The 14,325-nt window shown below is 42.1% G+C and overlaps 2 protein-coding genes across 2 annotated transcripts; one reads left to right on the forward strand and one right to left on the reverse strand.

Moving 5' to 3' along the window:
• Nucleotides 1–3,433: 3,433 nt before the first annotated feature.
• On the forward strand, nucleotides 3,434–8,919 carry gamt (guanidinoacetate N-methyltransferase). Its single transcript, XM_088622100.1, has 6 exons — nucleotides 3,434–3,778; nucleotides 6,053–6,198; nucleotides 6,287–6,350; nucleotides 6,988–7,055; nucleotides 7,510–7,620; nucleotides 8,074–8,919. Exons 1-6 carry the CDS (start codon nucleotides 3,601–3,603, stop codon nucleotides 8,212–8,214), a joined length of 708 nt encoding a protein of 235 aa, XP_088478226.1. The 5' UTR covers nucleotides 3,434–3,600; the 3' UTR covers nucleotides 8,215–8,919.
• A 164-nt stretch (nucleotides 8,920–9,083) lies between these two features.
• On the reverse strand, nucleotides 9,084–14,321 carry ndufs7 (NADH:ubiquinone oxidoreductase core subunit S7). The gene is made up of 8 exons (XM_088622101.1): nucleotides 14,206–14,321; nucleotides 13,645–13,681; nucleotides 12,983–13,051; nucleotides 12,315–12,432; nucleotides 11,573–11,752; nucleotides 10,669–10,715; nucleotides 10,367–10,455; nucleotides 9,084–9,316 (listed from the first exon to the last, which is right to left on the reverse strand). The coding sequence occupies exons 1-8, from the start codon at nucleotides 14,219–14,221 to the stop codon at nucleotides 9,219–9,221; spliced, it is 654 nt and encodes a 217-aa protein (XP_088478227.1). The 5' UTR covers nucleotides 14,222–14,321; the 3' UTR covers nucleotides 9,084–9,218.
• Nucleotides 14,322–14,325: the final 4 nt, after the last annotated feature.

The following is a 14,325-nucleotide window of genomic DNA, read 5'->3' on the forward strand; positions in this document are numbered from 1 at the left end:
TGCACGATCTTGATGCTTATTCCAAATGGTGTGTAAATCACTTCATTAAAGACATTACCAGGTTAACTGATCACGACTGCCCACTGACACTGCCCACTGCCCACTGCATACTGTCCACTGCCCACTGACACTCCCCGCTGCCCACTGCCCACTGCCCACTGCCCACTGCCCTCTGCCCACTGCCCACTGTCCACTGTCCACGAACACTCTCTATGGTCCACTAGTATCTGTGCAATGAGTGCAAGGGACATCAAAACTATACCTATAAGACAAAGAAATATGTACACAATATGTACAGCATTTTATGATGATCTAGAGTACAGCAACTGGCGCAAGGCAGGTTACACCCTGGAGAGGACACCAATCCATCACAAGACTCACACAGACACACAACAGGGCCAATGCAATCCAGAAGCCTCTTAACCTACCTGCCTGTCTTTGGACTGTGGAAGGGGAGGAACTGGAGCACCTGGAGGGAACCCATACAAACACAAGGAGAACATTCAAACTCCTCGCAGACAGCACCCCAAGTCTGGAACTGAACTCAGCAATGCTGACCACTGTTCCACCATCCCTCCCAAAGATCCCCAACTCAGATTTATTGCTTTAGGTAGGCAGACTCTGGCATCCTGCTTTCATCTTGCGTGTTCAGCACCAGTGCCTGTATTCTCGACAAGTGAACATCTGTAGTACTGCAGCCTCATACTGTGAAACTGTGCTAGATGAGTGCAGAATGATGCCTCCCTCAATTAAGAAACTGTCATCCTTATCTTTGAGGCAAGAGAACAGATGGTCAACACTGTGGAGCAATCTTGTTCCCCCCTTCCTCAGTGCTCAGATCATAGTGAAGCTTTTGATTAATCTACATTTGAAAGCTCTTGATACCTACTGATTGCAATAGTGAAAACAAGCACCTCCGATGGTCAGTTTAATACTTTATATATTAGTATATTATATATATAGTATTAATATATATGAAAACTAATACATTAATAGTACCTACCTGAGTGACCTGGACAAAGTGGTCATCCTTTAATCTGAGATACTTGGGGTACAGCTACACTGAGCTACACTGTTGCCCAATGCTGCAATGATGAGCCCCCAGGCCTGAAGGTTAAAGGTGGCTGTGTTGCAGAGTTCATCAGACTCTTGGCCTTTCGGTCCATTCATGCTCCGGACTCTGGCGCAATTAGCCATTTAATAACGTAATGTAAATTAACAAGCTACTTTTAGCAACATCAATGCAATGCAATCAATTGGAAGGTCCAGTATTTGATGCCTATCCATGCTCTGTAGTTTGCAAAACGTAACGGATTAAGACAGCGCCTGTACCTGCTACAACAATGGTGATTCCCTGCTTCCACCACAGTTGTTGCTATGGAACTCGTGGTACTTGAGAGCAGCATCCACCTACCACATAGAATGTGTGCCATCTATTGGAATTTCTCAGTATTGCTCGAAACGTGTTACCATCCACCCATTATTAGACAACCTCTTAATCCTAGCAAGCACTGTGGCCACCAGGAGCCTATCCAGCTACCATAAGGTATAAAGTAGGACTACATCTTGGAAGGCATGCCTGCTTTTCACTGGGAACATACACAAGCACACAGGGAGAATTTAGAAGAACCCATTATCCAAACTAGAATATCCTTATGAGGCTGGAGGACACCCCCCCAGACACAGGGAGAGCGGCCACCCTTCACAGAAAGGGTGCCACAGGTCAAAATATAATCCAGGACCCAGCACCAAGGACCCAGTACTGTAGGTCAACAGATGTCCATCAGTTATATACCATAACATGAAAAGTGCAGTAATTATGGTTCTATGGGTCTATATTATACTTTCTAGATTATACTACTAAAATTATACTATTTTACTGCCTCCCTGAGATCACACCTCAGTCTCCTTCAATTCATTGAGGTGGTATCTGTGTTCCAATGTGCAACTTGTAGACAGATTCACCTGAAAATGCAAACTGAACATTAATTCATATTCTGTCATAACTGACTACGTTAGACCAAAAGGAGGTACAAGCAACACATGCATAGACTAGTTTCACAGACATTGATGAGTTCTCATGTATGACAACCTAATATCTGGACTTTGGTCAGGCAGACCATGAAGCCAGTGATAAAAACTGTGTGAATGTGTGTTCTCTTCAAAAAACACTCTGCAGTTAGACCAAAACTGGTACATGTTTAATAAAAAGCATAATCCAGGGTCAAAGAGCAACCTCATGCTCTCCTTAATGGATTTATCAGGTTTGCTCTGGCTGATAAGAGCTGTGGAAGGAGACTACTAGTAGTTTTTTTTTCAGTCTTGTGCAAATGCATTGAAAAGTAATTTTGATCAAATTAATTAATTAACTAATAAGATAACGAATAAAATCACTAAAAAACAGCCATGGCATTCTGTGATCTGCATATGTCCTATACAGGACACGTCAAAGGAGGTCAGCTGCCACCGTACAGTTTGTTAATCAGCCATAGTTCAAGTGCAGCACTGCTGTTAAATGTTTCAGCTGTGCAAGATAAATGTCTGGGTGACGTGTTACTTCTCCAAGCCTCGGTGCAAGGACAGACTGCCTCACCTCCAGCTGCCTGCAGACTTATCCACCATTCTGAGTTTCCACCAGCAAAGAGACAGAGACAAACAGACAAAAACAGAGGCAGAGACAGACAGGGTCAGAGACGGACAGAGGAAGAGACGGAGACAAACAGACAGAGGAAGAGGCAGAGGCAGAGAAAGAGATGGCTTCAGCTATTGCCAAAAGGCTAAAAAAAACTTTGAAGGCTGATGCTAGTTAATAATCCCTACTTTTGCTGGTTGGGAACACAAAACCTTTCTCTTGTACTTGTACACTAGGAGTGAGCAAAAATGGAACTTTAAAAGTGACTGAATGGTGTCTCGTTCAGGATTTCACCGAAACAGAGGACTGAAGCACTGTGTGACGCCACACGCAACAAATGTCCAGGATTGTTTTGCCTGGCATGGTTTTATTTCTAAACTGTAATAGAGGGCCAATAATTGGACAATCATAACTAAAAATCAGTTTAACAAGTGTCCTGATTTCATGTCAATTGAATGTTTGATTTGAACGCAGAGACAACTTCTATGCCTATAATGTGTATGGGCCATTTGAGAAATACTATAACTTCGGGGAGCTGTGAAACATAATGTTATTTTTTATTATTCAAAAACAGTATTAATAATAACAACTACAGTAATACGTCCAACGCGGATCTTGCGTGTCACAAACCACACGCAAGCAGCTCGCTTACAAAGTTTCTTGACAGCTGTTAGCCGCTCCAAGGCCAACCCACACGGGTGCCCGTGCTTCTTATCTACTTAGTATTCGACCACTCGGGAGGCAGTTTTATTGACTTCTGCCGGCGATTTGCAAGATCAGCAGTCTTGGCCAGTTAAAACCCTTCGCCTTTGCCAAACACTCCCCCTTTCCTACGAGACCCCCCTTGTGCCGCCGCGGTGCTCGGTCGTCTGCCTTTCCCGATCGCTTCATAGTTCCCCCGTCTAGTTTTCCCCTTCCTCTCCTCGCTGAACTTTCTTCGCTGTGAAATACTCCTCCAACGGGCCGCAATGAGCACCGCCGCGCAGCCGATATTTGCCGAGGGCGAGAACTGCAAGCCGGTGTGGACAGGCGCCGCTGCAGACTACAACGCGGCCGACACGCACCTGGAGATCATGGGGAAGCCGGTGATGGAGCGCTGGGAGACACCTTACATGCACGAACTGGCCGCTGTAGCTGCGTCCAAAGGTACGTGAGAAAGAGGTAGGGAAAAATGACAATCTCAGGTATAAATCTTCTGGATTATCAAGGAGAGTCCACCGTGTTCCTCGTGTAATCCCGGCTCTGTGAAGTGATGGCAGAGTAAATGATAAAAAACCCACCTCAACTAAATGATCAAATGTAACAGGTATTCCGGGAAATCTGCCCGTTCTGCAACGTTCCTGTAATTTGTTACTCAGGTGCAACAGGCTACGTACTGCTCTGCTCTGTATGGCGAGTAATGTACCATCTGAATTGTTTTCGGTGTAGGTTGAAGTACAACGGTGCAGTAACCCCTCAGGTTCTCTTTAACGCAAACTATCAGCTCATATTCGAAATCTCGACAGTTCCTTGTGCCAAAAGTCGTGGTTGTGCCTGTAAAACGTGAAAAGAAATGCTTCTTTCAACAAAAAGTGGTATTATACTCGCTAGAAAGTCTAGCATATCACTTTTAAAAAGGAAACTTTGGTCTATTCAAGAATTCTTTAAGTTAAACGCGTCACACCACGTTAATCAGTAGCTAGAGGCAATCTCCTATTGGCCTATAATTTATACCCTACTCGTGCATGGACTCTGTTTTGAAGTTGGAGGTACATTACGCTCTTGTCAGAGTTGATCAATGCAGCAGAGATTAGAGAGCTGCTTGACTTTTCCTGAAAAAAACGTTCTTGGTCTATCTTGGGAGTAGCACCAGAAGGATTACAGACCATAGGTCATACATTACAGAGCCCAGTTTAGCCTGCCCAGCCGAACTGATAGCTTCAGAAACCCAGAGGAAATCTACAGAATGAGATTCACAGCACAGAAAGGGCGTTCAAGTAAAATAAGTCACTTACTTTCCAGATGAGCTCAATATTATGAGAGAACAAAGAAAATATATTTTGTTGCAATTTATTGCAGCCATTTTGACCTTGTTTTACTAATATTTTCAATGTGTAAACATGTGTTAATAGAAGTAACGTTTCAGGAGAACCTTAAGAAGGTTGTGCATTCTGTATGGTAACTTTCATGGCAATGTCCATTTCATCTTTCTGTTAAATTTTCCAATTGATTGCCTAATTTAAATAATATAAAAGTTCATTATGTTGGGACACAGATATGAAGACTAAAACTATAAAATGGTCCCTACCTTAGCTGGGGATGAATGAGCATGAATAAAAAAACGTTAATTCATGTTTTTCAAGCTGGGGAGGGAAATAAAAGGGGTCTGATGCTACAATATTTTTTATATTTACAAAAGCTACAGATTATATTACTAACTGCACGTGAAGTATACTTCCAAAAGTTGATCACAAAGTACAGTACTATCATTGAAAATGCAGGTCTTGTGTTCAGTCTCTTTTTCAGGGGTGGTTCTCAGAAAAGAAAACTCACTTTTTCCAAAAAGAATCACATATAAGATCTGTGCATCTGATGGTTAATTACTTAAATATCAACAGCAAGTTTCACACACAATAATAAAAAGGAGGCTTCTGGGAATATCTACTAATATACAGCATTTTGTTATAAGAGCTGTGCAAGAGGCCTTTGGCAGCTGATGCTAACAGCTGCACTAGGAAGCAAGTGCTCTCCATGTGCTCTGCCCTGCCAGGCCTGAGCTATTTTCGCACAGCTCAGTGAAGGGTCACATGTTGGTACTTAAAGTAGCAGCTATGTGATCTCACATTGTTTTTTGCATGAAAGATTACGCATTTAAAGATGATCCGATGCATGAGACAGGTTTTTTTACGAGGAATGAAGGAATGTGTACTAATTACCTTTCAGAAGTGAGATGGGCACTGATAAATGCTGCATGCAGATCAGGTTACCTTTCTCTTTCGTTTGCAGCTATTTCATAAATAGATGGTTTTAACCCGTGGCTGAGCAACAGTTTAGTTTATTTGTCAAATGCACAAGTGCAATGCAATGCTTATTTGCACGTGTGCTCCAGTACAAAGACATTAAGACATTAGAAACGCCAAACGCAGAACAGCAGCAACATCAAAGTTAAATAACATACAACTTGAATAAAAGTCTGCACAAGCAGACCTCGGTGAGTCAGTGGTAGAGGTAGAAATCAATAGTCTGACAGCTTGTGTCTCTGAATCTGGAGGTATGTGCCTTTATGCTCATGTAGCGCTTACCAGAGGGCAGGGGAGAGAAAAGTGGGAAACCAGGGTGATTCTCCGCAGTGCTTTTCCTGACACTTTTGACTTGTAAAACTCACAATGCACCAGAAATGCTGCCAACACACAACAGCACTGCTTCTGTGGTGACTTTCAGGGGGGCGGGTCCTGGAGATTGGCTTTGGAATGGCCATCGCAGCCACCAAGATCGAGTCCTTCCCCATAGAGGAGCACTGGGTCATTGAGTGCAATGATGGGGTCTTCCAAAGACTGCAGGAGTGGGGCAAGATACAGCCCCACAAGGTGAGAAAACTGCATAATTAGAAAGTTATCGTTGGGAACCTGGTGCCATGGATTCTTCAATAACTGTTCAATATATGTTGGAATTTAGGTCGTTCCTCTAAAAGGGTTGTGGGAGGAGGTCGTCCCTACACTGCCTGATGGACACTTTGATGGTAAGAGACTCATTTTATGGTGCTTCTCCGTTTCAATCAACAGTCTCGTGCAGCACAAAATGGCAGGGGTTAGTTTCAAGTGGGTATCTTAACAGTCCCAGAGAAACTAATCCCTAATGCCAAACCAGTATATATCATGTGAATTTCGCTATTATTGTTTGATTGGACGTCCATATGTTGGTAAGGGCAGCTACTTTGCATTTACTTGATTTCATTTTAAACATGCACTGTTTGCTACACTACATTTTTATACCCATGTTATGGTGAGATCTGTACTGCGGCATCTGTCCTGTGTTCCCATTTAGTGCTGTGCTCTCATTGATCATGCTGAACTTGTTAACCCATGACCAAATGCTTACTGGGATAAGATTCATCCCCCCCACAGTCCTGTACTTGATATGTGGATTAGAAAATGGATGGAAGGAAAAAATATATATATTTCAAATTTGTTTCTAGACAAAGCTAAGCATTTCAAGCTGAAACCTCCTTTCCACTTTTGGCTTTCCTGACAGAATTAATAGAGTGTGCTGTAATAAAAGGCAGAGCTTCAGAGTTCAACTTTCTACTGTTTATTGCTACAGTGTCTCAACATGGGTGGACTGTGAATGTGATGCATCTCATCTGGTCTCTGTTTCAGGAATTCTTTACGACACTTATCCCCTGTCTGAAGAAACCTGGCATACTCACCAGTTCAACTTCATTAAGGTCAGATACCCTATTTAACATTGTTTAAAATGCTTAGGTGCTTTCTGAGCCCAGGACCAGGAAAGTTAAAACATGTTAGGTTCTCTTTAGCCAAAGATTCGCTATTCTAGCAGTATAAACTCTAGAAACTCCAGTGAACCAGCAGTGTTCATTTCCAAACTCCAAGGGCCATGTTTCCACCCTGCTTTCATTCTCTCTGTAGTACTTTAATAATCCACAATTTTTTCTAAGTAATCGCAAGACCTGAAGTAAGTAATTCTAGACAGCTATAAAATCCATAGAATTGTGTCTATTGATGGCCATGGGGTTGGCACCACTCACTGCCCTTGGCGCATCACAGACAACCTGGAATCTGAGTTTACTTAGCATGTTAATAGGTTGACTATTTCCTAAGATGAGCATCTACATGATTGACTAAAAACATTTTGATGTTGTCCTCTTTCTCGCTCCACAGGGACATGCCCACAGGTTACTAAAGCCTGGTGGCGTCCTCACATACTGCAACCTGACATCCTGGGGTGAACTGCTCAAGACCAAGTACGACGACATTGAGAAAATGTTTCAGGTGAAAAAGCTGAAAAATGTTTTCCCCCCCCTCCCCCCCCCCCAAGTCCAAGCAAAAACATCACTGCGAACAGTGTTCTTGATTGCAGACCCCCCAATGCATTTTACTGTCTTTTATTCCCCGCAGAAATTAGACGCAAACATTGTATGTTCATTCTGTTCCAGTTCTCAGGCCCTTGCTTCTCTGCTTGAAAGGACCAAATTGAACTCCGGCATCTATAACCACTGATTACTCAAGCAACTTACCAAAAAACAAAATGACACTAGTTTGACCCCTGAATAACCAGTCTTGCTTGCCTCTACAACACCACCATTTTTTTTTAAGGTGGGGTGGAGGCCAGTTTTTGTAGCCGTGACAACAGGGTTCAAACAAGGAGTCAACTCCGCCTAAGACGCTCTTGTATTTAATGCAGACAGCCAATGGTGAACTTGCCCGTGGTCATTTCTCTCCCAGGAGACTCAGGTGCCCCAGCTCCTTGAGGCCGGCTTCAAGAAGGAGAACATCAGCACCAGCCTGCTGGACATTGTCCCCCCGGCCGAGTGCAAGTACTACGCCTTCCACAAGATGATCACACCCACGGTCGTCAAACAGTGAACTGGGGCAGAGACGCAAACCACACCTCATCCACATCTGCTCCCACGCCCACAGCAAACGCCTGTCCAACGATTAGCCATAACGGACTGGACTTGACCATCGGTTTGCAAATAAGAGTGCCATGTCCTGGCGACCAGAATGTGCATCTTCCACCTTGAGAAGAAGCTACAGCACTATGTCTCTTCCACTGTCCAGATTACATGCGTTTGAAAAGCATGAGTGATGTTTTCTGGTCTTGTCTCCCACCTTTAAAAACACTCCTTGTGCATTCCCTTTCGTATGTTCCTGTACAAATTCATCTTCCCCTGTACCTCATCTCACACCCCAGAAATGTACAAAACCTTTTTGTGCATGAATTATACTCGTCTACACGTTAAACCCTGTCATCCATTCATAGGAGGCAGAACTTAAAACACAAGTTTTACAACAAGGTATGAGTTCCCACCTTGCATGTCTTGCAATAATACATTGTTTAGTTCCACAGCCAAATCTGTAAAAGTCCCTTTCACTGAACACTAAATACTAGTCTTCACACTCCACATGGTTAATGGCTTTTCCTAAAGCTGTTTGACTAAAGGATTCAACAGATGTCCAAGTCATTTTAGTAATGGTCAGTCTTCTGCAAAAACACTCGATACATCTGGAAATGTTTCTCATTGTGATTTCTAAGCTGTATTCAAGAACTTTAATAAAAAGTTAAACTTTGCCGTCTTTGAATGTGGATCTTTTAAAAACAATCATGCACCAGCATTAAAAATGTTTTCCTTTCGTATCAATATGGGCCTTGCAGACTCTTTCCAGCATACCCCTCATCATAGACGCATTATAAAGCTTAAGCGGTAACTGTAACTCAGACACAGAGACAAGTGCACACATAAGGGTCCATAGTTTATTGTGCAGACAGTCTTGTTAATTTTATGAACAGACAACTCCCAAAGAAAAAGGCTCTCAACATGCTCCTATAAATAGGGATCTGTACAGTCAGTGCGACGGATGATCTTTCCTCACTTGCGATACCAGATCCTCATTCTCTTTTCCCTTTTTATCTTCTTCTGAAGCTGCAGGGTGCCGTACAGCAGGGCTTCAGCCGTGGGGGGACAGCCTGCACACCGACACAAAGAGACAACAGCTCACACTTGATCCCCACCTGCTTCAGGATCTTGTCTTGTCAAACACTGGCTATTTTTAATTCATAACTGTTAAAGTGTGCATTACAGTAACCACTTTCAGAAAAGGTTGTCTTACACATATCGAAGACCTATCAATAAAAGACAAGCCTTTCTTTTTTTCTATCTGCAAGACTAGAGCTACCATGTGAAGTCAATCCCACCCTAAAATGCTAACCAATTAGCCACATTATTTTATCTGATCCATAACAAAGAAAATGCCCCCTGACCCCTGCAAGGGTGTCCAGACATAGTGGACGTTGAGCCCTGTGACTCAGACGTCACCCATTTTGAACCTGGGTCAACAACCACATGCGGGTGGGTTTTTCTAAGTGGCAAAGCAAACATTAGTCAGCTCTGATTGTGCTCGGCTTTTGGTGAAAGAGAGACACCCGTAACTTGTCAGACATGTAATTTTGCACTGGTGCCAGCAGTGACAGATATGCCAATTCTCCAAGGGGTAGGAATGAAAACTGTCTAGAATGCGGACCTCGTGGACTGGACTTGTGCACCCTGGGGCTTAAAAGAACTCAACATTTTTAGTCTTGAACAGAAAAGACAATGAGGGAGCATTGAAGAATTTAATATCCCCAAAGGCATTGAAAAAGCCAAGCCCATGGATCTCTGCACAATCAAAATTACACACCACAAAGCACAAGTAGAGAACCGAGAAAAAGAGGAACATTTTATTTAAATGGTTGTGGTGGTCTAGAACAAGCCTCCCAGTCAGGTTTACTAGATCAATTCAAGGTTAATTTTCCCCAATGGGTTTTGATCACGCTGACTTCTTTCAAGAACCTGCTAGATGAGATCCTGGAATAAATGGGCAACTAGCATCCAAACATCAGGGCTAGACTGGCATGTCAGAGAAGCATGTCCACAGGTCTTTTCCCTGTGCGTTACGGAGCCCTACCCATGAGCTGGTCTTAAATAAGTAGCAATTCCAAATCAGGCATTTATATAAAAAAAAATAAAATCCAGCTCACCTGGGACATATATGTCCACTGGAACAATACGGTCACAGCCTCGGACCACGGAGTATGAATAATGGTAGTACCCTCCTCCATTAGCGCAGCTGAAAGAGGTGGGAGACGTGGGGTCAGAGTCCCTAATAAGACACTTAGGCATGTAACACTGACTCCAATTCTGCTTTTGGGAATGAAACCCTCTTCTAAAATTGTGTTTCAGTCTTGTCCAGTTACAACTCAGACTTACAAAATAAAAATGTTTTCACTTTAACAAAATGTACAGTTTGTGCTGGGAAAAAGGGGTAATGTGAAGTCCTTACCTTCCCATTGATATCACATATCTGGGCTCGGGCATCTGGTCATATACCTAGAGAAAACAAATGCATTTAAAATGCTACTGTTTTGGTACACAGGATATTGAAAGGCTGTTTCTCATTTATTAGGATCTTTATTGGAGATAATTTGTTTTACTAAATGATAAGGACATTTCATACTTTAAACGCTCATTTAACTCTCAGATTTGTACATTTTAACTCTCAGAGGTTTACTAAGAGTAATGTATCAACTTTCACCCAGAAATCAGAAGTACAGATCAGAGCAGCCACAGAAGGTTTGAGCAGCTTTTCACATGTGAACTGCTGGCTGCATGAGTCTATTTTCTCAGCAGCTGAAAGCTCACATAAACAAAAAGGGACTTGGGAGTTTGCTACCGAGTCAGAATGCACACTACAGGTGTGTGACACAGCAACACCTGAGTGACTTTTAAGGTCACATCAGACAGAGCACCTGCTATGTATTTATATAGAGATTATTATTATAGAGGTAAAAAAAAAAGCTCTGCACTTATAAAAGTGTCACAATGCCACAGCATCTGTAACACTGTGGACTAGACAGTTTCCAATGAACTGAATGATAACACTACAGCCAGCCCTCGGTGTATTATGGAGGAGCTGGCTGAAGTACAATACAATTTTCAGAATGCATGGCTCTGAATGAAACTGCAAAACCATACCTGACCTCAGAAATGAAAGAACTGTCACAGAACGAAAAGTTACAAAGCGTTTTTAAACTGAGAGGGCTTAGCTAGCATTTTCAAGCGTATAACAGCTCTATCCATATCGGCCAAAATAAAACAAGAAGGGTTACCCGCACAGCAAGACGGAAAATGTGTAATAAATTCTGAAGCGGACACGATTCGTCATCAAAGCATCAGCTTAGGAGCACCTTTCTTAAAGCAGGGGCCATTTTGTTGGTGAGAGTCCCAGCGACGATCATGACATCAGCCTGTCTGGGACTTGCCCGAAACACCACGCCAAAGCGGTCCATATCGTAGCGTGGAGCGGCCATGTGCATCATCTCCACCGCGCAGCAGGCTAGCCCAAACGTCATGGGCCACAGGGAACTCTGAGGGACACAGACGCTACGGTGACTTTTTAAAAAGGGTGGATTTCACAACACCACATTACAATCACCTCTTTCACATAGCCTTGCAAGTTCTTAGAGAAATTCTTAAAGATCCTCTCTTATAGCTACACTTGTTAGGTGCAATTCCAAGGAACTTCTCATAAAAGGCTGTAATTTGGGAGAAAGAGATCATACGGCACAAACTCAAGGATTAGTTTCTACTCCATCCATTAGCTGTCTCTAATTTGTTAACTTCTATTACAAATTAATGCTTTGTAACATCGAACTGATTACTGCCACAGATGCCCACTGCAGACGAGAAAAGTCAACTGCTGCAGTGACTGGAAATCATGGCATCTCAAAAACCTACCTAATTTAAAAGGGTATGTTGCACATTTGTGATTCTGCTACCAATAAAATCACAGCTATAACATATTCTAGATGCTTTTCTCAAACCTACTTCTGTGTTAATGAACAGTAGCAACAGTATTTACTACACAGCATCACTAAAACCAATACTGAAGTCCCAGGAAGAACAACTGTATCATGCCAAAGCACTTACCCTGCGGGCCCAGTTCACCAGGTCATCCAGCTTGGTAATGACATACTCTCCTTTGCTGCTGGGTAAGGACGATTTCAGAGGTTCCACTGCAGTGCTCTTCTGTCTGGCTAGTACCTCACTGCAAATGAAAAAACCCTCTTACCATCCAAACAAGTCCGTAGGTCACTGTGGGTAATGTACTATGAACAAGGCCTAGAGATATATGGAGGTCTGTTTGTGATTTTGAAAACTAAACAAAAGACGTAAAATTAAAAAAAAATATTCCCACACATTAGCCAACATCACAAGTATTTAAGCAAAGCATAGGGCAGGATTCCAGTACAGAGACAAAATCCAAACTATTGTAAACTAAAACCCAAAATAAACCACCAAAACCATTATGAGTTCATGCTTGTTCTTTTTTAGCATACCTTGTAACTGCCTTATACATCTATTATTCACACAATAATCAAAACACAGCAAGCAAACGGTGCTTAATGGTGGATAATGGTGCTAAATGTCAAAATGTGAAAATTATAATATCTAAATAATCTTAAAAGTTTCAATCCACACACAAAAGGCAGGAAGACAAAAATCAACAGTGAAGCCTTCTTCTGGTGCATTCACATTTAAATATAATGAGAACAACCAAAAGTAGATGATTCTCGTTGTCCCTGTATGTGCTTTACCTGGATGCATGCTCACTTGCTGGGCTCTGATGCAAAGCTTTGGCTTGAAGTGCAAAAGTTGAACTAGGCCTGTAAGGTAAAAGGCAAGTCATCAGAAATAAACAGAAACAGAGGCTATCCTCACCACTCATTAAGCTCTAGAAAAATTACTGTTGATATTGCCGAAACATCTCTTTAAAGCTGCAGAACCTTCTAAAGCTTGTCTAAAGAGCATCTTCCTTCTGGAATACTGTTGACAACATCCAGAGAACACATGATCAAATGTATGTGTATGTGTGATAAATGCATAAATGCGTTCAAATACGTCCAGGGGCTGTGAACCCTTATATTTTTCTTCTTTTGGAGATCAAGGAAGCCAGGGTCTTTGGTTACAAGGATACAATGCTTTGGGACATTTTGAGGTCGGAGCCTGGATTCTGCAGCCCTCTATCCACAACACAGCTGTAGCTCCAAGGCTTTAGTATAAGTCATCTATTCACAACATAATTTAAATAAGGGAGGAGGTAACTAAATACAGTAGAAGAATTTCCTCTAATCAAACTCCATTTTCACCAAGAATGTGTCCTGTGGTTACTAATCAGGTCGAATGGAAAGCCACGCTATCTTTAAGAAAGGCGTTGAACAAAAGTTAAAGCAATGACGAAGGCAATTTTATTTCTTACCTAAGTACAAACGACCCAAATCTGGACAGGCGAGGAACTAAAATAAAAACATACAATTATAGAGTGCAGAAACATTAATTTTGAAGCATCTCCTATGTATAAATTAAATCCACCCGGTATAATTTAGATACCATCACGACACTTTCAAAATCTTTCAACTCCTTATAACACCTGGCTATAGCAAGTTACATAATTATAACGTGACATAAGCACTGCAGGTCTGGTCTGAATGTGAGAGATACCGGTTTAAAAGCTTTATAATTGTATTCTTCATGATTTATTTATTCCACATTCCACATTCCACATATCATACACGAATTGGCAATATCGTATAAGAATTAAAACGCACTTCGATTAGCGGTAACTAGTAGGACAGCGGTAACTCACAAGGTCAGATGGACCTACAGCTCAAAATTAAAACAAAATACAACACATTAACGTCCGATCAGACGTATGCCTTGCAAGTCCGGAAAACCACATACAAAGGCTCATTGATAAAGATTTGTCACAATCTTCAGGAAGATTATTCTTACTTAAATTCAGATTCAAAACATTACTTACCAACCAACGCCGCCATCTTGAAAGGGATTCAGAGGAAAAACTTCCGGTGCATTCACAGCTGTCGGTGCACGAAACACGCTTTAATATAATCATCACTTAAGAATAATATCCTTTTCTGCG

This window comes from Lepisosteus platostomus, chromosome 27 (assembly GCF_059453375.1).
Source record: "Lepisosteus platostomus isolate fLepPlt1 chromosome 27, fLepPlt1.hap1, whole genome shotgun sequence".
NCBI classification, from domain to species: domain Eukaryota; kingdom Metazoa; phylum Chordata; class Actinopteri; order Semionotiformes; family Lepisosteidae; genus Lepisosteus; species Lepisosteus platostomus.

What these genes read in the sequence shown, in the direction of transcription:
- ndufs7 (XM_088622101.1), bottom strand. An exon ending in TGGTGAACTGGGCCCGCAGG is followed by an intron (nt 11,753 to 12,314) that starts GTAAGTGCTTTG and finishes TGTGTCCCTCAG; the next exon opens with AGTTCCCTGTGGCCCATGAC. An exon ending in TGGCCCCTGCTTTAAGAAAG is followed by an intron (nt 10,716 to 11,572) that starts GTGCTCCTAAGC and finishes TGTTTTCTCTAG; the next exon opens with GTATATGACCAGATGCCCGA.
- gamt (XM_088622100.1), top strand. Translation starts at nt 3,601, where the DNA reads ATGAGCACCGCCGCGCAGCCGATATTTGCCGAGGGCGAGAACTGCAAG. An exon ending in CGCTGTAGCTGCGTCCAAAG is followed by an intron (nt 3,779 to 6,052) that starts GTACGTGAGAAA and finishes GGTGACTTTCAG; the next exon opens with GGGGGCGGGTCCTGGAGATT. An exon ending in GCCTGATGGACACTTTGATG is followed by an intron (nt 6,351 to 6,987) that starts GTAAGAGACTCA and finishes TCTCTGTTTCAG; the next exon opens with GAATTCTTTACGACACTTAT.